This window comes from Lissotriton helveticus, chromosome 11 (genome assembly GCF_964261635.1).
Source record: "Lissotriton helveticus chromosome 11, aLisHel1.1, whole genome shotgun sequence".
Lineage (NCBI taxonomy): Eukaryota > Metazoa > Chordata > Amphibia > Caudata > Salamandridae > Lissotriton > Lissotriton helveticus.
Window position 1 is genome coordinate 539,304,012 of NC_136072.1, and position 24,919 is coordinate 539,328,930.

General features: G+C 46.3%; 2 protein-coding genes across 2 annotated transcripts in view; one reads left to right on the forward strand and one right to left on the reverse strand.

The window, feature by feature from the left end:
- NKX6-3 (NK6 homeobox 3) overlaps window positions 1–3,956 on the forward strand; it is a 55,828-nt gene extending 51,872 nt beyond the window's left edge. The window contains exon 3 of the mRNA XM_078665374.1: window positions 2,752–3,956. Coding sequence (XP_078521500.1) covers window positions 2,752–2,982 — 231 coding nt within the window. The 3' untranslated portion in view covers window positions 2,983–3,956. The remainder of the gene's footprint in view (window positions 1–2,751) is intronic.
- Window positions 3,957–21,360: 17,404 nt separating this feature from the next.
- The window catches only part of LOC144791528 (inositol polyphosphate-5-phosphatase A-like), a 358,038-nt gene continuing 354,479 nt past the window's right edge, over window positions 21,361–24,919 (reverse strand). The window contains exon 17 of the mRNA XM_078666240.1: window positions 21,361–24,868. The gene's annotated coding sequence lies outside the window, so the exon portion shown is untranslated. The remainder of the gene's footprint in view (window positions 24,869–24,919) is intronic.

Below are 24,919 nucleotides of genomic sequence, written 5' to 3' on the forward strand. Positions count from 1 at the left end.
CGACTATAGTGCCTGTGTTCAAAAAAGGTGACCGCAATAGCCCGTCATGTTACAGGCCAATATCCTTAATTAATTCTGTAGCAAAAGTGGTAGGGGGTGTAATCCTGAACAGATTAACTACTTGGGCAAATGAGAACAACGTTATATCCCCAATACAATATGGTTTTAGACCCGGCCACTCGACTATCACCCAATGCCTGAACCTGTACTTAATTATAGGTAAATATACCATGGCTCGGCAGGGAACAGTCCACATGGCTTTTATGGACCTTTCGTCCGCATTCGACTGCGTGGACAGAAGAAAGCTATGGGACACCCTGCTAAAAATGGGTGTAGATCAGAATTTAATTAATTTACTGGCTGACCTGCACTCCGATACAAGGGCTAATGTTCGATACACCCAAGACTTGAAAGTGACGGGTGATATCAGAATAAATCGGGGTGTTCGACAGGGGTGTATCCTAGCTCCATTTCTTTTTAATCTGTATATAAATGAGCTAGAAGAATACCTGTTAAAAACTGGTGCGGATTACCCCTACATAGGACGGAAAGGTGTTCCAGTTCTGCTTTATGCGGACGATGCTGTCCTTATTTCAAGGACAGCAATCGGCCTCCAGACACTTTTAAATTCTTTTTTCGACTTCATGGAGTCTCGAGGCTTAAGTATTAATAACTCTAAGTCCTATGTTATGAAAACAGGCCTGGGGTCACGCAAATTAAATCACTTCAACATTAACGGGGAAAAAATTCCATCTACCAGAACCTTCTCATACCTTGGGGTCCTTTTTGATTACCAATTATCATGGGGCCCAGCCATCTTGAAGAAGAAGGGTGAGGTAACGCGCGTCAACGCAGCTATACTCAATTTTGCAAGAAAAATTGGCAATAGCCCTGTGTCTGCCTTGCTCAAACTGTACCAGGCAAAGAGTATTGCCGTTGCCTGCTACGGTAGCGAACTTTGGGGGTATAGCCGGATGCGAGACCTGGAGGTTACAGAAAACAACTTTCTGAAAAAGATATTGAGGCTGCCAGGGGGAATAGGAAATTTCCCGGTACATGAGGAGTTAGGGGTGCCCTACCTAAGCGACAGAATAGCAGCAAACCCTCTGTTGTGCTGGCTGAACTGTTGGCTTAGCAAAGACATACCCCTTACTCATGATATATTAAAAGAAGCCCTAACATGGGAGGGTAGGTTTAAGATCCGTGGTTGAAGTACATCAGCTATTGTTTCACTGAATTAGGACGGCCTGAATTGTTTGTAACACCAGACTCCATTACCAAATTGGATGTTGTCTTTGTGAAAAATACCTTCATGTCAACCAGGTACTTAGACCGTGAAGAGGCTGAGTTACAGAAAGACAGTGTTAGGAAACACGCACTACTTAAAACCTGTCTACAAATGGAACCATACCTAACATGGCCTATGACCAGCTATGAACGTTTCCTACTGATAAGGTTCCGCTTTGACCTGTTTCATTTTCTACTGGCAGTACCGAGTGGAGCCCATCGAGGTCAAGTGTTGCCAACTTGCGGCTGCGACGGAAAGTCTCCGCAAGATTTGGCGCACTTCTTATTTATTTGTCCTTATTACACATTACCCCGGAAGCTCTTCTTAAAACCACGTTTAAAGGAGTTGAAATTTGCACAGATTAAACCAGCACTTTATTACCTTCAACTCCTGAATTGCGACTGCACTTTACATGTATGCAGTTTTCTGAAATTAGCAATCAAACTCAGGAAAATTATGGAGGGATAATCATGTTGCTGTTGGGTATAATGTTATATCTTTTATTCTTGTTATAATTATTTATATTTTTTAAGTGAATATTCTGCCTGCTATTCGTGTCTTATATTGTCTATATTACCTCTGGTGTCATAAATGCAATGGATCAACTGTATTTTTTATTAACTGTACATTTATCAACCTGTACTTTTATGATTGTAACATTAACAATCGAATAAAGTTATTTGAACTTGAACTTGAACACTGCCAAGTCTTTCGTATCAGTGACGGCCAGGAGAAAAACACTTTACATCTAATTTAAATAGGGCAGATCTTCCGGTGCCCCTACCCTGTCATTGAAAAAGTAGTGTCGCAAAAGTAGTGTCCCCAAACTCTAAATCAGCCCTCATGTTGTCTTTTAACCCCTTAATTTCGAAATCCCTGATATGTATATATAGTAATAATGTTTCCGAAAAGCATTACCTCTGTACTTTGAGGATTTGGGGAAAAAGAAGGGGAATAACCAACGATAAAATATTTGCTATTGGCAAATTACGAATTTTTATGAGTTGTTTTTCTGAAGTCTTTTACCGGCAGTAATAACTGCAGTCATATATTGCTGGGTGTCATGAAAGTTAATGCCAGTGATAAAGTAACAGACAATGCATCAGTAAAAATGTATGATCACCTGACTACTGCACATTTATATCGTTCTTTTGGCTTATGACCACATTGTAAATGTGGGCACGAGTTTTGTACACATGAACTCTGATCTCCAGGAATATGTTGAACATATGAGCTCTAGCTAAAAATACCAAATGGGCCTGCTAGGTGGAAAGATCAATTCAAGCAAGTCTTCGGGTAAAAGGGTGAGCCAGTACTATGTTATCTCGCCCTCTAGGACAGTAGGTCAGACGTAGGGTAGTGCTGTAGAGCTTCCTGGGACCAAAAGTCACAGGAGAGCCATGCTAAGTACTGTGTCAGCCAGCAACATCTATCAGACTCTAAGCAATCTATTTCCATTGCAGGTTTGGTTCCAGAATCGAAGGACAAAATGGCGGAAGAAAAGTGCACTGGAGCCATCATCATCCACTCAGCATAACTGCGGGGGTTCTGGGGATCGCACAGCGTCAGAGAATGAGGACGACGAATACAACCGGCCCTTGGACCCTGATTCAGATGATGAGAAAATCCGCCTGCTGTTAAGGAAGCACCGGGCAGCCTTCTCTGTGCTCAGCCTGGGGCCGCACAACATCTAACGTTGGAAGGGACTGAATCTGCTGAGCTCAGCCTGTGTCCTTGCGGTAAGTAAATGTGGCTGACTGCCCCTGCTGAGGTTAGCCTTGGCTCCTACAGTGTCTGACATGGGTACTGACTGCTATTGCGGAGTTCAACCAGCGGCTCCAATAAGCATACCAACTGACAGCTTACGATCCATCAACCTTTGCCAAGGGTATGTACTTCACCTGCTGATCTCAACTTCAGTCACTGCAGAGCCTGACTATCCCCGGAGAGAATAGCACAGTGGCCTGCAGCACCTGACTATCCTTGCAGAGGGCAGCTGGGGGTCCCTAGATGGCGGCCACAAGAATGGATGCACCTATTGGGTTCACCCAAGGGTCCTCTGATATCGACAGTCATGGATGGCACCTAAGCTTAGTCTAGGTCCCACCGCCTGTTTACATGGACAGACTGCATCCGACTCGTTCAGTGTGGGACCTTAAAACCTAATGAATCTACAACCACTGACATAGACACGGACTGAGCTGCAGGGCTCACCATGGAGCCACAGATCTGCCAGGGAAGAAGTTCACCTGCTAAGTTTGGGCTGGGGCCACTCAGTTCGAGATGTTGACTGAATCTACTTAGCTCAGAGTGGGCCAGCATAGTGCAACCGCATGTGCTGAACTCAGCACAAGGCCGTATGATGTGAGACAGCACCAGCTAAGCGGAGCCAGTAGCCCATCGTAAGGATACGTCAGCACAGCTAAGTCGGGGACCTTGTAACGTGAGACTTAAAATGTATCTGCTAATTTCAGCCTGGGACTGACAGTTCCAGAACTGAGTGCTGAGTTCAGCCTGACACCAGCGGTGCGAGACCTGGACTACGCACAGTGCTTTCTGCCTAGGGTTTCACAGTATAAGTGTCAGACTGCTCCTACTGGGCTCCAACTTTAGTGCACAGTAACACACAGGACTGCAGCTGCTAAGTGGAGCCCCTGAAACCCAAGTGCAGGACCTAGAGCGCACCTGCTTAGCTTAGCGTGGGGCCTTACAATGTCAGACTTGGACTACATCAGCTACTGTTGTCCAGAAGTCGCAGACGGCAGAGCTTGGACTTGGACTGCATCTGCTAAGCTCAACGTTTGATAAAGTGATGTGTGAACTGCATCTACTGCAGCAATCTGGAGTTCTGAGATGTAAGAATGAGCCTCCATCTGCTGAGCTCGGCCTCAAACCACAGAGTGGAAGATCTTCCCCGCATCTGCTGAGCTCAGCCTCAAACCACAGAGTGGAAGACCTGCACCGCATCTGCTAAGCTCAGCCTCAAACTGCAGAGTGCAAGACCTGCCCCGCATCCGCTGAGCTCGGCCTCAAAACTCAGAGTGCAGACCTGCCATCATGTGCTGATCTCTGCCTCAAAACACAGAGTGCAAGACCTGCCCCGCATCTGCTGAGCTCGGCCTCAAAACACAGAATGAAAGACCTGCACCACATCTGCTGAGCTCAGCCTCAAAACACAGAGTGCAAGACCTGCCCTGAATCTGCTGAGCTCAGCCTCAAAACACAGAATGAAAGACTTGCACCACATCTGCTGAGCTCAGCCTCAAAACACAGAGTGCAAGACCTGCCCTGAATCTGCTGAGCTCAGCCTCAAAACACAGAATGAAAGACTTGCACCACATCTGCTGAGCTCAGCCTCAAAACACAGAGTGCAAGACCTGAACTGCATCTGCTGGGCTTCAGCCTCAAAACACAGAGTTCAAGACCTGCCTGCATCTGCTGAGTTCAGCATCCAAACAGAGTGCAAGACATGCCCCACATCTACTGAGAAAGGCTTCAAAACACAGAATGCCAGATCTGCTCTGCATCCGCTGAGCTCAGCCTCAAACCGCAGAATGAAAGACCTGCCCCACATCTGCTGAGCTCAGCCTCAAAACACTGAGTGCAAGACCTGCCCTGCATCTGCTGAGCTCGGCCTGGGGGCTCACGATATCACATTTGGTCTGCTAAGCTCGGACTGCAACCCAGACTTCATGACCTGGAGTACATTTATTGAGCTAAACGTGTGGCACAAAGTGGAGTCTGTAATCTGCGCTAACGAAGAGACAGCACCTACTGAGCTCAGCGTGAGGCCCCCACAATGTCACATTTGGACTGCATGTGCTAAACTCAGTCTAAAACCGAAGAGCACAAGACATGGACTGCGTATGATGACATCGACCTTGGATAGGCTGCTCCTGCTGAGCTCAGCTTGGGGCCCCCACCGTGCCACATCTGGACTGCACGTGCTAAGCTCAGTCTGAAACCCAAAGGCGCAAGAAATGGACTTCTGTTGAGATTAACCTTTGATAGGCTGCTGAGCTCAGTTTGACCCCCCCCCCATGCCACATCTGGAATGCACATGCTAAGCTCAGTCTGAAACCCCAGAGTCCAAGACTTGGAATACATCTGCTGAGCTCAAACTTTGGTGCTGTACGTGATCTGAACTACAACTTCTGAGCTCAGACTAGGGACCACACTGTAAGCTCCAGACTGTGCCTGCAAACTCAACCTGAAACCCAAGAGTGCAAGACCCCAGCCGCATATATAAAGGTATTGGATATATGGATGCATCCCAAAGCATCAACTACATATACCAGATGCAATTCTAACTTATAAGAAAAGGCTAACAACTCTCTCACCAGCACTGACCTTCCACGAGAGCCAGGCACCATCTTGAGTTCAAACTCAAAGGGGTTGGAGCCTCTCGTCAGCTCCCCCTTCACAACCTAACATGGACATCCTAGCAACCGCCCACATCTTAAGTCCATGCTAACCCTCACCTGAGCTGGTCTCGACCACTACAAACTCCAGCAACGATGGGAGAACAGAAATATCTTTTATGAAACCATATAACCTAGTAAAGACAGAACAGGCCACACACACCCTACAAGCCAGCTTGTTCAGAAGAAATCCCATACAACAAGGTCCAACTAATGCTTAAGCTGTAACCGGAAGAGGACTCCCCCCTCCCCCGGGTGTCAAAAGGGGCCCGAGAGTAAACGGACAGTACTCTGCCCTGGGTACACATGTGGAAGTAAAGAAGGGCCTCACTCAGACTGGCTTACAAGAGACACTTAAGGGTGCCGAATGGGGAAACCAAGATGGTGGAGAAAAATCCAAGGGTGGAGACACCTTCTCCATCCGTAGAGAAGAGAGGGCCCCCCTCACTCCTCAACACGCACATATCTACCACACATGCAATGAGAAATATCACACACAGACACATATCTACATCTAGTGACCCAGACACACCAGAGGTTCAAGGACAAATAAGCACAGAAAGGAAGCAGTTTCTCCATATGCAGTGTGGTGAGGGCCCCCCACACACAACCCCCACTACGCGTACACCTACCACATTTGCAATGAGAATTATCATACAGACACTAGTCTAGATGTAACTGCACAGCCACACCAGAGGCTCAAGCACAACTACTACACAGACATTTGTTCATACACCTAAACAGACTGCAAAAGAGACACATAGATATGCTTGCACTCAACTCCTAGACCGAGATTTACATACCAATATACACCTATACAGACACACCTCAGAGGTAGAACCACAAACACACAAACCCATAGATGCATGGAAACAAAGATATTACCAAGGACACATTCACTCTTTTATGAATGGACAAATACAATATTCGGACACCTGCGACATACACACAAGCAAACATTTAAACACCACACAGGTGCACATACACACGCAAACATGAAAGGCGCAAAAACGTAAATGTGCATACATCTTTTCACTTACAGGTGCACTTACCAAACAGAGGTGAGCACCCCTAAATGTTACATAAAATGCAAGATGGACAATCGTGCAAACACAAGTTTCGATCATATGCGCAACCATGCACTTTAGCTCTTAGAAACCAGCTATCCCTTCAACAACACGTTGACTGTATTTTTGCTTATGACCCTGTAGAGCACTCAGGTGACTTTCGGCTAGGTTTGAGTTATACAAATGCCCCAGACATACATACATACATACATATATATATACACACATACATGTGCATTATAAAGGTCATGTATTTATAAATATGTGCTTATTTAACCACACCCACACTTACATGCACACAATCATATACATACAATCACACAAAGTAGGGCACTATCATTCATATAATGGCTCACAATAAAGCGCACATACACAATCATACATGCACACTTACAAAAGTATCCACATACATTGTGGTATACACATACACACACACCTGCAAGAACGCAGATACGCAATTATTCGCACGTACATATGTACATAATCAGAAATACATAGATTTCTACCTTACTGAATCTTTGCTGCCTGCAGTGACTAGGCATGTCAGGTTCTGAAAATTACAGTGTGATTTACATACGAAAAATAAACTTAAATGAAATTCTTATATGCTGCCTCTGCAGTGTTGTGTCCTGTGGGTGTGTTTGCGTATGGGTGGCTTGTCTCTGTGCTGGGGAGGTTGTGCCTGTATAAGCAAGGGTGCCTGTGTCTGCATGTATTTTGTTTTAATAAATCTCTCATTTTTATATAGCTATAACTTTCAACATGGAATAATTTATAAGCTTGGTAGGCAATAAATGACCTCTGATGGGTTAGCAGCTAAGACCATCCTATATCACGCATAAACAGAACTGTACAATATACAACTGTAATGAAATACAGTTAGTTGCAGATATAGATCATCGCAAATCACAATATTCAACGAGCTGCAGGACCTAAAAGTGTGTGTGGGGGATGTTATTGACAACCTGAAAGTGAAATGCAAGCAGAAAAGAAAATCAAGACTTGGCAAAGTCAATCGGTCTGGCCAACACAAGAGCTACTGGCTTTGTCATAGTGTTGTAGCCATGTTGTACACCAGTGCAGCTGCTGTTCAGCATGGCAAAAAGTTTTTAGTCTAAAGGAGAGTGGCGTGGAGTAAAGCAGAGCAGAGTGGCAGACAGTGGAGTGGAGATTTGTGAAGTGTGTAGAGTGTAATAGAGTGGAGTGTCGTAAAGTACAGTGGAGTGTCGTGGATTAGAGAGGAGTGAGGTCGAGAGGAGTGAGGTCGAGTGGAGTGAGTGGAGCACAGTGGAGAAGAGTAGAGAAGAGTAGAGATGAGTGGACTGATGTAGAGTGCATAGAGTTGTGCAGTAGCGTAGAGTGGAGAGTCGTGAAGTGGCGTGAGTGTCCTAGAATAGAGTGGAGTGGCATAGAAAGGAGTGGCATATAGGTGAGTGGCTAGGAGTGAAGTGGCATAGAGTGGAGTAGAGTGGCATTTTGTGGGGTAGAGTGGCATAGAGTGGAGTGACGTAGAGTGGCATGGAATGGCGTTGAGCGGCGTAGAGTATTGTAGAGTGAAGGGGCATAGAGTGGAGTAAAATGTTGTAGTTTGGAGTGGCATATAGTGGAGCAGAGTGGCGCAGAGTGGAGTAGAGTGACAGAGTAGAGGGAAGTAGAGCAGCAGGGTGTAGAGCAGATGGGCATAGAGTGGAGGAAAATGTCATAGAGGGCCCTAGCACAGAGTGGAGTTAAGTGTCAGAGTGGAGTGGCGTAGCATAGAGTGGCGAAGCGTGGAATGGCGCAGCGTGGAGTATAGAGACATAGAGTGGAGTAGTGTAGAGTGGTATAGGGTGGTTTAAAGTGGAGTGGCATAGAATGATGTAGATCAGAGTGGCATAAAGTGGTAAATCCACTGGTAGGACAGATAGCATCCTTGCATTTCGAGTGTGATGTACCTGTTCAATCTGTACCTGCAGGTAATGGGAGAAGGTGGAGTAAAGGTTGGACAAAAAGAAATAATTAGGTAAACTTAGTCCAGTTAGGGTGATGACTGGCCTGTGTTTGAGTTAAGAACAATAGTTACTTACCTGTAATCTGTGGTTCTCCAGTATTGGTGTCTTTCAAAGATTCACATGCCTGAATCATGCCCCGTTGTCGGAGTGGGAGTCCCACGGTACATAAAAAAGCAATAATATGCAATAATATCCTTAGAAAAACTTGGTGACAACCAACCAGGAAGTAAAGTAGCCCCAGCTACCAGAGAAAAAACTTCCACACATGACTATCCTAGTCATTTTGTATAGTCCGAACTGCCGCCAATCAGGCAACAGCACCCACCAGAATGTTCTCCCCAGAGGCTCAGGCTCTCAGATTTTCTCGCACCAGAGTGAAGCTCAAACTTCCCAAGCCTAAAGCCTCTGAGGGGAGGTAGGCGTGTTGCATGTGAATCTATGAAAGACACCAATACTGGAGAACCACAGATTACAGGTAAGTAACTATTGATCTTCTCCAGTATTGGGGTGTCTTTCATAGATTCACATGCCTTAATCAGATTAGAAAGCAGTACCAAAAGAATGCTTGGAAGACGCCATTTGTAGCATGAAATGAAATGAAATGAAATAGGTATTTATAAAGCGCGATTGCTGCCCAGGGGCGTCCAAGCGCTAGAGTAAAGGAGTAATTAATGAGCAGAAGAGGGTTCGGCCAAGAAAATTAATGATAAGAATTAAACAAAAAAGTTTTCAGCTGTTTCCGAAACAAAAGAAGGTTGGGAGTGGACCTGATATGGAGGGGAAGGGAGTTCCACATTTTGGCAGCGTTGAAGGAAAACATTCTTCCTCCAGTTCTTGCCCTTTTTATTCTAGGTACTGAGGCCATAAAAGCCTGACTTGATCTGAGATTTCTGTTGGGATGATACTGAGTTAATAGCTTGTGACCAATTGCTGGGCCTGTTTGCCAGAAAGCCTGGTGGGAAATGCACATTGACTTAAATGCGATTCTTTGCCGTACAGGTAGCCAGTGCAACTTATTCAGTCCCGGTTTGGCTGACTGTCTGCGAGGCAGTTGAAGCAGTGTGCGGGCTGCACAGTTCTGCACTATCTGCAGCTTTCGCAGAGTGTATTCTGGGGCGCCTAAGTACAGGGCGTTATTAAAATCCAACCGAGATTGGATCAGGCCCTGTTTGGCCTCCATAGGCAGGAGGGGTAGAACTTTCCTCAACATCCTAAGGAGACCAAAACAGGTTGCAGATAGTTTTGTGGCCTGAGTATTAAAAGAGAGAGCTTTGTCCAGCCAAACCCCCAAGCTCTTTATGTTGTCTTTGGGGACTGGAGGGTTGCCTAAGTAGGGGGGCCAAAGGGAATTGAAGTGTACCGGGGGTGTAGGTCCCAGAAGCATCAGCTCCGTTTTATCCCCATTGAGTTTAAGGGAGGATGTCGTCATCCATCTCTTAACTTCCTCCAAGCATTCCATTAGTCTCAATGAAGATGCATGACCGTCCTCCTGCGCCAAGGAAACCACTAGCTGAGTGTCATCTGCGTAAGAAATGATTTTAATACCAAACGGATGAACAACCTCAGCTAGTGGTTTCATATAGATGTTGAAAAGCGCAGGGCTTAAAGAAGAGCCCTGCGGGACTCCACAACTCAGTGGCCTGCTGGTTGAGACGGTGTCTCCGTCAAAGATCTGAAAAGACCTGGTGTTCAAAAACAATTCCAACCACTGCAGTGCCCTGTCCGCCATTCCAACGTCCGATAGACGGCTCAGCAAGGTGGCATGGCTGGCCGTATCGAAAGCAGCACTCAGATCAAGGAGGACCACTGCCACTGATCCCCCTTGATCTAGAATCTTTAGGGTTTCCTCAGTGACTGCTAACAGTGCGGTTTCTGTTCCGTGCTTTGGACGGAAGCCCGTCTGCATGGCATCTAGTAGTTGGTTATTCTCGAGAAAATCCACAATATGGGTGTTAACATATTTCTCGAGAATTTTGCTCACCCAAGGCAGCAGGGAGATCGGTCGATAGCTGCCGGGATCCTCAGGATCGAGACTCGGTTTTTTAAGCAGAGCCCGAACCCTGGCCTTCTTCCAGGCAGGCGGGACGGTACAGGCAGTGATGGAAGCATTCAGGAGGTTCATTATGGTAGGTAGCACGGCTTGACTTGCTAGCATCACTATCTCCGGCGGGGCTGGATCGCATGGCGATCCCGATTTTACTTGATGAGCTAGAAGGTCCAGGGATTCAAGATCTAGCAGAGGAAAGTGATCCAATGTAGCCAGAGGATGAAGGGGGATCCCCCCAGAATTGCCCTGTCTCTGAGCTCTAGGGTCTATTACTACAGCCGGGAAGGAGGAATAAATTTGATTGACCTTCTGGTGAAAAAAATCTGCTAGGCCATTGCAGTGAGCTAAGGTTTTAGCAGGAAGCAGAGCCGAAGTGGAAATTTTGGTGAGACTTTTTACTATATGAAAAATTTGCCTAGGTTTGGACTTAGCTTCCATGATCTTACCTGAGAAGTAGGCTGACTGAGCAGCCTTTACATCTCCCTTGTAAGAATTGATTGCCTCTCTGTATAGGATTTTCACCTCTGGTGCGTAGTCCATGCGCCACCTTCTTTCCAATTTCCTACAGAGACGTTTCTTGTCTCTGAGGGACTTTGAGAACCAAGGGGCGATTTTGTGCGATCGTTTTGATGTAGCTTTGCGGAGGGGGAGAATAGCCTCGAGAGAGTTAGCAATCCACTCTTCGTATTCTTGGTTAGCTATACTCGGGTCCTCGTTATGGAGAGGGCGGGTGTGCCCCAGATTGTGGATCCAGAGGTCAACAGGCAATCTGGCCCAATTTCTGGAGATCCTCACCAAAGGAGAAGGAGGTAATGATTTGGTGGTGGTCCATATAAAGGGGATGAGGGAATGGTCTGTCCAAGGAAGACCGATTGGTTGACCAACCATCAGCTCAGTGCAATTGCTAAAAACTGGGTCCAGGAGGTGACCTTTAATGTGTGTGGGAGCTTTGACAAGTTGATCTAACTGAAGAGCCGCTAGGTCATCTATCAGTTCCATGGCTACGTGATCAAGGGTGGTGTCAAAGTGTAGGTTGAGGTCTCCTAACAACGAGAAATTGGAGACGGTGGTAATTTGCTCGGCTAAAATGGTTGGGAGGGATTTATGAAACTGTTTGGGCAGACCCGGGGGGCGGTAGACTAGGATACCAGAGAAGCAGTTATTAGGGGAGAACTCAATACTAAATGCGAGGCTCTCGCAGTCCGGGATAGATTCGGGGGTTGTACGGCAGCGATACTGTTCTTTAAGTATAATTGCAAGGCCTCCTCCTCTCCCTTCGGCTCGATCAAGACGGGTCATTTGAAAGCCTGGGGGTAAGGCTGTTGCTATATCCGGCTCGGAGTCTGAGGTCAGCCAGGTTTCTGTCAGGAAAACTGCATCCGGCATGCGTTCTTCTAGCATGAGGGCGATTTCAGTCCTGTGCTTGGGAAGTGACCTGCAGTTTAGCAATAACATATTAAATTCCTGATTTGTGACCTGCGGTTGACTGTTATTAAATATGTGGCTGCAAATCGGGCAGGACAATGGCAATTCAGTGGCCATAGATGCGTGTAAGCAACCCTGCGCCTCTATAGTCCTCACACTATGAAGGGTGTCCGGGCTATAAACTCTCGTATGCGAAAAGTGAGATTGTAGGGGATATGGCCCCGGGTCCCGCTCGGTCGCGGACGGGCGCAGACGGGCTTGCCTTTGGCGCACCGTCGGCGCGCCCGCTGCGCCCGTCCGCTGCATTTCCGGGGAAGGCACATGGAAAAATAGGGAGGGGGAGGGGCGTGTCCTGAGGCTGTGGGCGTGGCCTGGGGATCCCTCTGCGACCCGCTACAGCGCCTCACTCGGCTGTGCGGGGAGAGGTAATCAGGGTAGAGGGTCAGTGCTCAGGTGGAGATTCCGGCAATTAAAAGCAGGTAAAGTGACAATACAATACAATTTTTAAAAGAGAAAAGCTCGTAGCTACCGGCTTCCGCCTCAGGAGGTCGTCAATTACACTGTACATAGCAAGTATATACATTTACATAATAAATTGCCAACATTCATATATGCATGAATCAACTTGCAATCACATGAGAATGTACTCAATAATAGGCATGGAATAAGCGTCTTGAAAGCAGTACAGAGGAGGAGGGAAACAGAGGCTCACCTTATCTGAAAAGATTGCGTAGTACCGCTTGACTCACTGAAGAATCGGCATTGCTGGTCGCATCCAAGCAATAATGTTTGGTGAAAGTATGTCTGCTGGACCAGGTAGCTGCTCTGCAGATCTGCTGAAGGGGAACTCCAGCAAAGAGAGCAGTTGAGGAAGAAACAGCTCTTGTAGAATGAGCTCTTGGCGTGGTCTGTAAAGGTCTTCACGCTTGTGTATGGCAAAAATCAATAGCTGCTGAAATCCATCTAGCTATGGTTTGTTTAGACACTGCTTGCCCTTGTCGCATTTTTCCATAGGCAACAAACATTTGATCAGATTTGCGGATGACCGAGGTCCTTTGCAAATAGAAATTGAAACAACTTCTGATGTCAAGGGTATGTAATGCCCGCTCTGCAGGGGATTGCGGATCAGGATAAAAAGTCTTTAAGATAACTGGTTAGTTCAGTTGCAAATCCGAAGGCACCTTGTCAAATGTCAAATGTCAAATGTTCTTATATAGCGCCTTATCACCGCGAGGTCTCAAGGCGCTTGCTTTGGGAACCCGTCCTGGCTTATCCCTGTGAGATAACCCCGATTGGGCATCCCCAAGGTGAAAGCCAGGCATCCCGCCGCGGGGTGCTGTATTGGAGATTAAGCAAGCTATTGCCCAGAGTTGCAGAGTGTGAACCCGTGATTCGAGTAGGCACCGAAGCGAGAATTATCGAGTCCGTGGACATTTGGGCTCAAGACCCTGCCGCTTCGGGAATTGAACCCTGGTCCCGGGTCTGACCTCTGCTTCAGGGTCTGCCTCCTCTAACCAGTGAGCCACACTGGTTAGAGGAGGCAGACCTCCTTAGGCATAAACCTTGGGTTTGTACGTAGTATCACATAATTTGATGTGAATTGCAAGAACGGGGACTTGACTGTGAAGGCTTAAACATCACTGACTCTTCTGGATGAAGTCAATGCCAGCAGAAGAGATACCTTCCATGTAAGGAATTTCAAATCCACCTTATGAATTGGCTCAAATGGGTGGCGCATGAGCTGCACTAACACTACATTAAGATGCCATGAAGGAGATGACGACATACAGGAGGAAACATTCTGAATAGCCCGTTAAAGAACTGTTGTATTATTCTTGAAGAATAAAAAGAGGTGGTCCCATCTTGACTGTACCTTGAAATGGCCGCTAGAAAGACTTTTAAAGTTGCATGAGATAAACCTGATCTTGCCAGGTGCAAGAAGAAAGGCAATATCTGATCCGGTGTTGCCTGGAAAGGGTGAATCCCAGCAGATTGACACCAAACGCAGAACCTTTTCCATTTAAGCCTGTATGTTTTTATCGTTGCAGGAGCTTGTGCGTTAGCTAGCACCTCCTTACAATCCGCAGAGATATTCAGATGCGCGAATTCAAGGTGTTCAGGTGCCAAGCTGCTAATTTCAGAGAGGCCGGATCCGGATGGCAAATCTGCCCATTCTGGATTGAGATGAGATTCGGTATTGGTCGAAGCTGTATTGGTTCGCACTCCGAGAGGAGAAGAAGTTCGGTGAACCAGTATTGGCGAGGCCACCTGGGGGCGATGAGAATCAGGCGACGCGGTTCTCTCTTCATCTTCCGGAGAACCCTGGGAACCAACGGTATCAAAGGAAAAGCATAAGCGTATATTTGAGACCAGTTGATCGAAAAAGCATTCCCCTGAGAGTCTCTGTGGGGATGCCAGCTTGCAAAGAACAGGCATTTGCTGTTCTTCTTGGTCGCAAAGAGGTCTAGATCGGGATGACCCCACTGTTGGAAGATCCGATCCGTTGTTGCTTGATGTAGCTCCCATTCGTGGGTGGACACCGTTGATCTCCTGAGGGTGTCCGCCAACACATTTGCAATTCCCGGGTACATGAACAGCCAAGAGATTGATCCTGTGTTGTATCGCCTATGTCCACATTTCTTGGGCTTCCTGAGATAGAAGAGCCGACCTCGTTCCTCCCGGTTTGTTCAAGTAGTGCATACTTGTGGTGTTGTCGGTGCGTACCAATACTGTGGCCCCTTGAATGATTGCCCGAAAGGATTTGAGAGCTAAGAAGATGGCTCTTAGCTCTAGCATGTTGATGTGCCAGGCCTTTTGTTGAGGACTCCATCTCCCGCTGACCTTCAGCCCCCTGAAGATGTGCTCCCCAACCTTCGAGAGATGCATCTGTGGTAATCGTGTAACTTGGTGCATCTTGAAGGAACGCACATCCCTTCTGCAGATTTCTGTCTTGGATCCACCAGAGAAAAGCTTCTCGCATCCGAGGAGTGATGTGAATGAGATCTTTGAATGAACCCAAGACTTGCAACCATTGAATGTTGCGTTCTTCCTGCAGAGGCCTCATTCTGAGGTGGCAATTTGGAATCAACAGGATGCAAGAAGAAACCATTCCCAAAAAAGACTTGAACTGTCAGACTGAAACTGACCGCCTTGACAGCAACATTTGAGCCATGTTTTGTATTCTTTCTTGCCTTTCGTCCGATATGAAAGCACGGACCAGTTGTGTGCCCAAGGTTGCGCCCAAGAATGTCTGTTTTTGGGACGGAACAAGGCGTGACTTGTTGAGATTGATAGAGAGTCCCAAAGACTGGAAGAGAGACAGACATTGTTGTTCATGGATGTTTGTGTTTGAGAAGGAACTCTCCTTGATAAGGCAATCGTCCAAGTAGGGAAATATTTTAATTCCCTCCAGCCGGAGGTACGCTGCTACCGGAGCTAAGACCTTTGTGAACACTCTTTGTGCCGATCGTAGCCCAAAGGGGAGGACTTTGAACTGAAAATCTCTGCCAGCCACTCTGAAACGCAGGAACTTCCTGTGACGGGGTAAAATGGGAACGTGGAAGTACGCATCTTGAAGGTCCAGGGTGGCCATGTACTCTCCTGCCGAAAGAAGATGCAGTATTTCTTGAAGCGAAAGCATCCGAAAAGATAGCTTTTTCAAATACTTGTTGAGGGAACGAAGGTCTAGGATTGGACGCCATTCTCCAGATTTTTTCTTTATGAGAAAGAACCGTGAATAGAATCCTGTTCCTCTCTGTCCTTGAGGGACTTTTTCGATCGCTCCTTTTTGTAACATCAGATTGATTTGGGAAAACAACTCTTTGAGATGAGCTGGGGGTGGGCCTTTTGGAGGGACATTTGGAGGAAATGTTACGAACTCGAGAGCATGGCCCCTGGCCAAAATGTCTAGGACCCACTTGTCCGATGTTATTGAGGAAAAACTTGAGGAAAACTTTGAGATTCTTCCTCCAATCTTTACATGGGACTGCCGGAAGTTATGGTGGCAGGTGGTAACACTCATTGCCTCTTATTGGAATCCTTTCCGCTGTAGGCAGACTTTTTCTTATTCTGGGAATAAGTGGTGTTGCGCTGGCCATAAGATTGGTAACGCTGGGACTGGTAGCGCTGATTCTCTTGATAAGACCTGTAGGAAGACTGTTGACCATAACTTCCCCTATTAGAGGACATCTTAAGCCAGCCCTGTCGTCGTAGGACAGCAGCCCCTGCTAGCTGCCTGAATCCCGTAGAAGCCACATCCACTGCACAGTCTATAATCTCGGCTGAGGTTCTCTCTCCTTCCTGCAGTATTTTGAGAGCTTCAGATTTAGCAGGTTCAGGAAGCATATTAATGTATGGCGAGATGTCCGACCAAATCTGCCGGTCGTAACGACCCAGAATGGCCAAGGAGTTGGCCGCCCGGACCGTTGTCGCTGCCATTGTAGATACTTTTTTCCCAATAGAATCTAGACGCCTGCCGTCTCTATCTGGATTCCTGGACCTCTTTTGTGCAGCTTGTACGATCACCGAATCTGTCTTGGGGTGACCTATAAGGCAAGCTGGGCTCTTTTCCAGAGCCATATATTTTTTATCTATACATGGTAATACTGGCGGGATAGATGCAGGAGTAGACATCACCTTAAGGCCCTCTTTCCAAATGAAATCAATAATTGGAATTGTCTTTACTTGTCTCCTCGGCTGGTCCTAGAAGTCATAGAGGAAACATTCCTCCTTCGTAGTTTCCATAGAGATATGGAAATGTTGAGTCGCTCTTTCCATAAGAAGGTGAAAACCCCCAATGTCCACTGGAGCTGAATCAGCATGAACCGGAGGCGAAGGAGAAGGTGTCTGGATTTGATAGTCATCCCACTCCGACAACAAGGATCTGTCATCCACTTCCCCTTCCTCTCGCTCCTCATCTTCTGATGATTGATGTTCCTCAGGTTGATGAGAAGCTTCTGGCGAACGAGGTGTTGGCGACTTGAATTCAGATGTGGAAGCTTGAACCACAGGTGTAGGTGGTACAGAATCCGCTGACTCAGATGGCTGGAAACGCCGGTAATAATCATCGAGCATGTGCTGAAGATTAGTCAACAATGTCACAGGCATCTGGGCTGTTGGAACACTAGGGATGGGTGACATCACCTGTTCAGACGAAGGTGGATCATCTTGATCCTCTTCCTGGTATTTGATGAGTAGTTCTGAAAGACTAATAGCTGCTTCAAACCTACCATTCAAATCAGAGTCTTCATCACTGTCCTCTGAGTCTAGCAATTTCTCAGGGACCTGTAAAGGTACTGTACGAGGTGACAGGTGCAATGGAGATAAAGGTTCTAGTCCAGAACCGCGCCTTTGTAACAGGGAAGGCTTCGCTGTAGACGGCGTAGATGTAAATACTGTAGACGGTGACCAAACTTGCATTGTCGTACATGTAGATAGTTGTGGCCCGTCGACGGAGGCATAAGCCCCAACGATGACAACGTCGACGAGGGGGTCGTCAAAGATATAGTAGTCTTCGACCACGGTGCATTCTTCGTCGACGATGCAGTCTTCGTCGAAGATGCAGTCTTCATCGACGATGAAGTCTTCGTCGACGATGCAATCTTTGTTGACGATGAAGTTTTCGTCGACGATTTGACCGTTGAGAATGCAGGCTTCGTCGACGTCGAGGAGGTCGTCGACAAGGACGATGATGAAGTGATCGTCGACGGAGGCGTAGACGATGATGCCGTCGTCGACGGAGTTTTCTTAGATTTTGATGTCGACGGGGCAAAGACGATGGCAGGTGTAGACTCCTTCGTCGACGAGATAGGTCTTACTGAGACATAGACCATCGTCGACGGAGAAGACGCCGTAGACATTATCATTTCAGGTTTAGGTGAAGAAAAGGTTACCGTAGATGTAGATGTTGCGTCAATGGAAAACTTCGTAGATGAAGGGACCGTCGACGGTGTCGTCGACGATAGGGTCTTCTTCTGAGGCAGAGTCTTCTCAGAAGTTGATTTCTGAGGTAAATTCTTGGTCGATTTTCTTGGGGGCCTGGATGGCAAAGGTTTGCTCTTACCAGTGGGAGCAGCCTTAGAAGTGGTAGGCCTCTCTGACCCCTTAAAAGGTTGCTGTCTCCTCACAACCTTGGCCCCAGGACAAGTTAATACCTCCTCGGCAGCTCTCTTCCTAGAAGCTGTAGTAGATCCAGAGGCAATACTGCCTACCTCAGACAGTGGATCATCTTGATCCTTGAGCTTCTGTAGCCACAGAAGTAAGCGGCCCTCTCTGTTCCTGATGGTCTTTTGAGGGAAGGTCCTACAAATCTTGTAGTCCTTCACCTGATGGTCCGGGTACAGGCAGTAAATGCATTTCTTGTGTGGATCTTCTGAGAAAAGCTGGAGCTTACCACAAGACTCACAAGGCCTGAATAAAGATTTCTTAGAGGACGACATCCTAAAGAAAAGAAATCCTGAGAAACTTGAGAAGAACTGAGCAGAGCTCAGGGAGACTCCCTTCACATGACGTGCAGTAGAAAATCTGAGAGCCTGAGCCTCTGGGGAGAACATTCTGGTGGGTGCTGTCACCTGATTGGCTGCAGTTTTGTCTATACAAAATGACTAGGATAGTCATGAGTGTGGAAGTTTTTTCTCTGGTAGCTGGGGCTACTTTACTTCCTGGTTGGTTGTCACCAAGTTTTTCTAAGGATATTATTGCATATTATTGCTTTTTCATGTACCGTGGAATGATTCCGGCATGTGAATCTATGAAAGACAACCCAATACTGGAGAATCACAAGTACAGTGCGCAGGAATAGTATGTAGTGGATTGGGGAGAGTACCTTGTCCCATCCACAGCATGCCCACTTCAACTGCGCAATGATGGATCAAGGTCTCGCGGCACACAGTTCTGCTGGAGACGTGGTAGTGGGAGAACGCGGATTTGTGACAGTTTGCCCTGAAAAAGGATAGCATCCCAATTGACAGCGATGTGGATTTTGCGGAGGCCTAGGGTGTCCTCAGTGTGCAATGCCACGCTTTCCGCCCTGGCCCACACTAGTAGCGATTGTCTCCAGGCTATGGAGGTAGGGGGGTTGGGCGACTTCCATCTTTTCGTGATCAAGTATTTGGCCACTAACATGCCTAGATTTAGAAATCGAGAGGTGACTTTCCGCTGTTTGCCTCTGAGGTAGAGGTGTAATAGACACTCCTCCCAGGTGTGTTATAAGCAGCAGCCGGTGCAGGCAGTCAAGGCGGCATCAACTGAGCTCCTACGAGAATGTAAGTAATGACAAACTCTAATCACACTTCTCTCCTAGGTAGCGGAATAGCGCGAGGGATCCCTACGTTTGGATTTTAGCTCATGGGGTAACAGAACCCCACAAAAACAGTATGTTGCATGTACATAGGGCTCTCAAGTGGTTTTGTGTCACATTAAGTTTAACAGCGGTAGCAACGCCCTATGACCACATAAGGGGACAACATCTGAACCCGCCTAAATCTAGAGTGTGTGTTTTATGTTAAATGTTTGTGAGTTTAGTCTGTGTCTTTTTCTTACCAATTTCCACTATAGGCACAATCTGCACATATAGTATGACAAATTTGTCTAGGAATTTAAGCCGCACTTTGTTGACTGTACCCACTGGTCACGATACCTATGGTTTTTGAAGAAGCGGACCACCACAAAAAACTTTTTATCCTCTTCTTTTACAGGTCAGCTATTAAGCGGCGATTCGTTAGGTACATTGTTTTACCTGCACTATATATCTCACTTTTTTATTGTAATATTCCTAAAAAGTAGGGAAACGTGAGTAAGGTGGAGATTTGTGTACCCCAGTCCTGAAGAAGGTGTTTATACACCGAAACATGTTGACACACACAAATAGGAGGTGATGCACATTGTTTTGCATAACATACCTCCTTCCTACACCAATTTTTAACAGTACCAGCCCGGGGCCCAATAAAGTTTCTTTGTTACCCCACGAGCCAGGTACTTTTTAACATCACTCACCTTAAACCCCACCACGCACTCACATAGAAAATCCTCACCCACACCACGCATAGTCACTAGAAGTGCTCCCACGCAGTCGTAGGTTGCAGCACGCCGCACCCCGTAGAGGGGTGTGAGGACCCCAATGATGAAGCATGACACCAAGGGGCCTGTTGGTGTGTGAGGGGTATCATAACAACTAGGGTGTTCCCCACCATTGTAGGAAACATCCCCCTCGGAAAGAGTGGATTCCTATTGTTGAAACGGCATCAACTGAGCGCCAGTGTACATACAGGGTTGGCCAGGCCCACAATCATTGAAGGAGATCGGCATCAGTGGCACAACACCTGGGGAAGATGGCTTCTGTGCGGCGAATTAATCTGTTTATTTTGACAGGGGTAAATGTAAATGTATGCCCTTTGTATTATGCAATGCTGGCTGAGGAGGAAGCGAGCATTATGGGGAATATATGTGGGACTACCCAATACCTCCGCCCATTCCTTGTCGGTGAAGGGGAGACGTCTGTCTCCCAGTGTTGCCTCAAGGGTGTTAGTGCCACCTCTGTGTTGGTGCAGTGAAGCAGCGAACCATTTGACGAGATGCCTTCCTTCCCCTCCCCATGACATGTAAATACTGGATGGTTAAATGTGTTGAGCGCTCAGCAGGCATGCCCCCCATTTTCTACCCGGGGCGGCAAGCAAGGAGTTGTACAGTAGAAATTGACCAGGAGGACGTCTGTAGATTTATTCAGGTAAACCCTGTGCATTGTTTTACACAGGTGAGGCGAGGAATGATTTACATTTTGTACATACTGACTCATTTTTTATGGTTAGACAATATACAAACAGTCCTTTGTCTCGTACAGACTCCTGATGCGACCACTGCAGAGAAAACAAGGAAAACTTGGAATGCCGGCTTACACTTTAGAAAGCTTTTGGAAAACAAAAGGGGTCAAGTCCACTGATCTGAAGCGAATGCAGATTTTTCTTGAACTGGGGCCATATTACTGATTTCTCAAATGGTGGAGGAATTCCAAAAGCCACCCTTCTCTTTGATTTAGCACTTGCCCCAGAAGCCAGTGGATTTTCCATTTCACTCACCTCTCAAACTGTAGTAAAACTGAGAAACGCACATTTGACTCAACACTGACTTTGAATTATGACTAAAAGTTTATTGTGTGATTTTCTTCCCCCTTAAAACACCAAGATACAGAATAAAAATACAATAAACAGCAAAATTGAAAGAGAAATAAATAAATAATGGAAAGGACCCACCATTCTGACAGATCACCCCCGGTCCATACAGATACAAGAAACCCACATGTAAAATCGATCAGAGACTGAGAGACCATGAGAAAGGGTTACTTTCTGAGAGAGAGAGCGCTGCACCTGAGCATCGAGGCACTTCCTGAAGAGCAGCACAAGTGTAGCTAAAAGAACGCTTTGTGATTTAATGTCCTGCAAACAGAACCAATGCACCTTTTCAGAGTAATGCCTGAGGTAGTGACCCCTGTTGTGCAGCCTCGTGCAAGCAGAGCCATCTCAAGGCACCTACAACTGTCACACAGGGTTACAAGGCGGGCTCCACCCATGGGGGACGTCACCTGCTGTATACATGGTGGGCGGATGGGTGGTATGTACCTAAGATCCCATTCATTGCAACCTCCTGTCTCTTTCACTACACACCCTAATAGCTCTTTCAAAGCACCCCTCCATTCTCGTTCACTCTCATCAGAGGCACAATACAAAATTATGGCCTCCCCCTAAAAAATGTGATAAAGGGGCCCTGATACTCCCATGTATCACAGATATTCATAGGTCTTAAGCTGAAGGGGGTGTGGGAGGTGTCTATAGGTTGCCCCCGCTGCAGTGGCCTGCATCATGCCCCTCATTTTCATGTATTTTGCACTGCCATTATTTTCTTTTCACTGCCCTTACGAGTTTCCCTTTCATTGACACCAATGATTTCACTTTTAAGCAGTTAATGGTTCCCAGGACTTTTGGTGTCAATTTCATGGTCACCCTGATTGCTCCTTTAATGCCCCCCACTTCCTCGTCTTCCGATCGCTTTTTATTGTTACACATTTATTTTCATGTCAATCAGTGGTTTGTCAAAATTTCTATCTCATTCTCACCCTCATATCTCTTTAACTGTCAACACAATTTCTTTCACACATGCGGTCTATAATTTCTGTTCCACTGCACACCCTGGTTTCGCTTTAATATCACCCCTCTAATTTCACTTTCACTGCATTCGCTGCCTTCTCTTCCATTCTCATGCATCTTTCACTGTGACACCTAATTTTCTTTCACTGTCCTATGGGTTACCCTTTCATTGACATCACTGATTTCAAATTGATTTAGTTTCACGTTCACTGCGCTCTTGGTGTCAATTTCACAGCTACTGTGATTGCTACTTAATTTTGATCTCTAAATTTCTCTTTCTTACTCTTGGAAATTTATACAGTTATCATGACTTCGTTCCATGCCACCCTGTGATTTTTTCAGTGCCCTCAGGTTTGCATTTCCTGCTCACCCTCACATTTCGTTTTCTGTCTCCCTAATTTCTTTTCCGCGGTCTCACCAATTTCTCTATCGCTGTCCCTCTGATTTCTGTTTCACTTTCACACTACTCTCAATGTCACTTGGAGTTTGAAATGTATGAGCAAACATACAAAAATATAACATTATACGAAAACACGCAGAAAGTTGATGTTTTTGACCACCTGGTGGGAAGATGAGGCAAAGCAGTATCTCGAGGAGGACAACACAGTCAGTAGCAGCTGGCCTGTCGAGGGCGTGGGATCAGGATCCTACCTCATGGTGAAGGAGGGCGGTACAACCTTATGAAATGATGCTTTGCAATATGTTGGACATGCAAAGTTTGAAAAAGAGAGAAGATAATTCTGGGAGGCATTCCAGAGTTTGGCTGCCTAAAATGCATAGGCTCTCTGGCCCTCACTTGTGTAACTGGCAGATGGGGCCTTCTGAGTCCATTAAGTCGGTTTGGGCCTAACAAAAAACGGCTTAATTTGTACCCAATTGAAAGGAAAGAACAATGTTACTTATCCTGGAAGCATCTGTTCGTAGCGGATAGTGGATCTCACTCACTTACACTGTAACCATTCGTTCATAGCTTGTAGTGCTGTTGAGTCACATGCTGCCATTTAATGTTGAGCACAATTATTTGCAGCTCGTTTTTGTTCGAAGAATTTTTGATGATCAGTTATGACCCCTCCCTTAGCCCACAATGCACCAGGACAAAGACTCCACCTCTGACTGTTTTTCCACAGCAGGTGAATACTGTTAGCATAGACATTTTAAGGCATGTCAAAGGGGGCTCTGGCCCAGTGCCCTCACTTTTCTAGGGGCCCCGTCATTAAGCATTCAGGAAAGTCCCAGACAGTGATATAATGCAAAGATGATGTGGCCACCTGCACAATATGAAAAGGGGCCCCCCTAAAGGACTGGGGACCCAACTTAAAGGTTTGGGGGCCAACAAACAGGGTTGTCAATGATCAGACAATAGATGCTGAGGGCGTGAATGAGCTGAAAATGAATAAAATTCAGAGTGGTTCTGAGCAGGGGACCCCAAATTTTGTTTGGCCCGGGGCCCCCAAAATCCTTAAGATGTCCTTGAATGTTAAAAGAGTGTAGTGAAGGAACAAAATAAATGTGCTGTCCATTGTCAAAGAATACTCATAGTGAATATCGTTGATCACTGCTAGCTTCTGGGAAGGAAGGAGGGCACATGTGAATCTACAGCACTATACCCTACGAACAGATGGTTATAAGATAAGTAACAATGTTTGTTCGTAGTTTCTATGTCGGTAGATACACATGCCCTGCATAGCCTGTAAAGCAGTACCTCCCAACCGGTGGCTAACAAACAGATGATGCAGATGTCTGGAACAAAGTTCTTAAAACTGTTTGGCCTGTCAAGGACTTCTGATGGGCCTATATAGCCACACAATAGTGCTTTGTGAATGAGTGTAGTGTTGACCACGTGGCAGCTCTACAGATGTTTGCAATGGGAATATTCCCTGGGCAAGCCATAGTAGCGTGCTATTTGCAGGTGGAATCAACGAGTACTATATGCAATTTACACTTGGCATTAGCAAAACCGGGTATCAATGACACATCTAATAAACCAGTTAGCAATACACCATTAAAAATAAGGTTTCTTAGTGAAGATACATCTAATAAATTCATATACCAATACCCCTCTTAAAAATAAGTTTTCTTAAGTGTTATTTTGCAAAAGCAACAAACAGTTTGCACTATCAATGCAGTACATTAACGCTGTCTTGACATCAAAGATGTGTAAGGCCTTCTCTGCCACAGTCTCTGGGTGCAGAAAAAAGATGGGCAACTCTGCTGTTTGGGTACATGGAAAGGGGCAATCCCTTGGGTAGAAATGTGGGGTTGGTTTTTAAAACTATATACCTTTGAATCTAAATAAAAGGTTCTTCCACCAATATTTGCTGCAGCTCACTGACTCTCCTCGGGCATGTGATAACCACTAGGAAGGCGATTGTCCAAGAGAAAAACTGCATGTGGTAAGAAAGTAAAACAGAGGGCCTATCAGTCTTGATAAAGCTATACTGAGATTACAGGCTGACGCTGGAGACGCTCTTGGATGAAATCGTTTTTAAAGTCCTCAAAGAAGGCCTCACCACAGGAATTTTAAAAAGAGATACTTTATCTCTA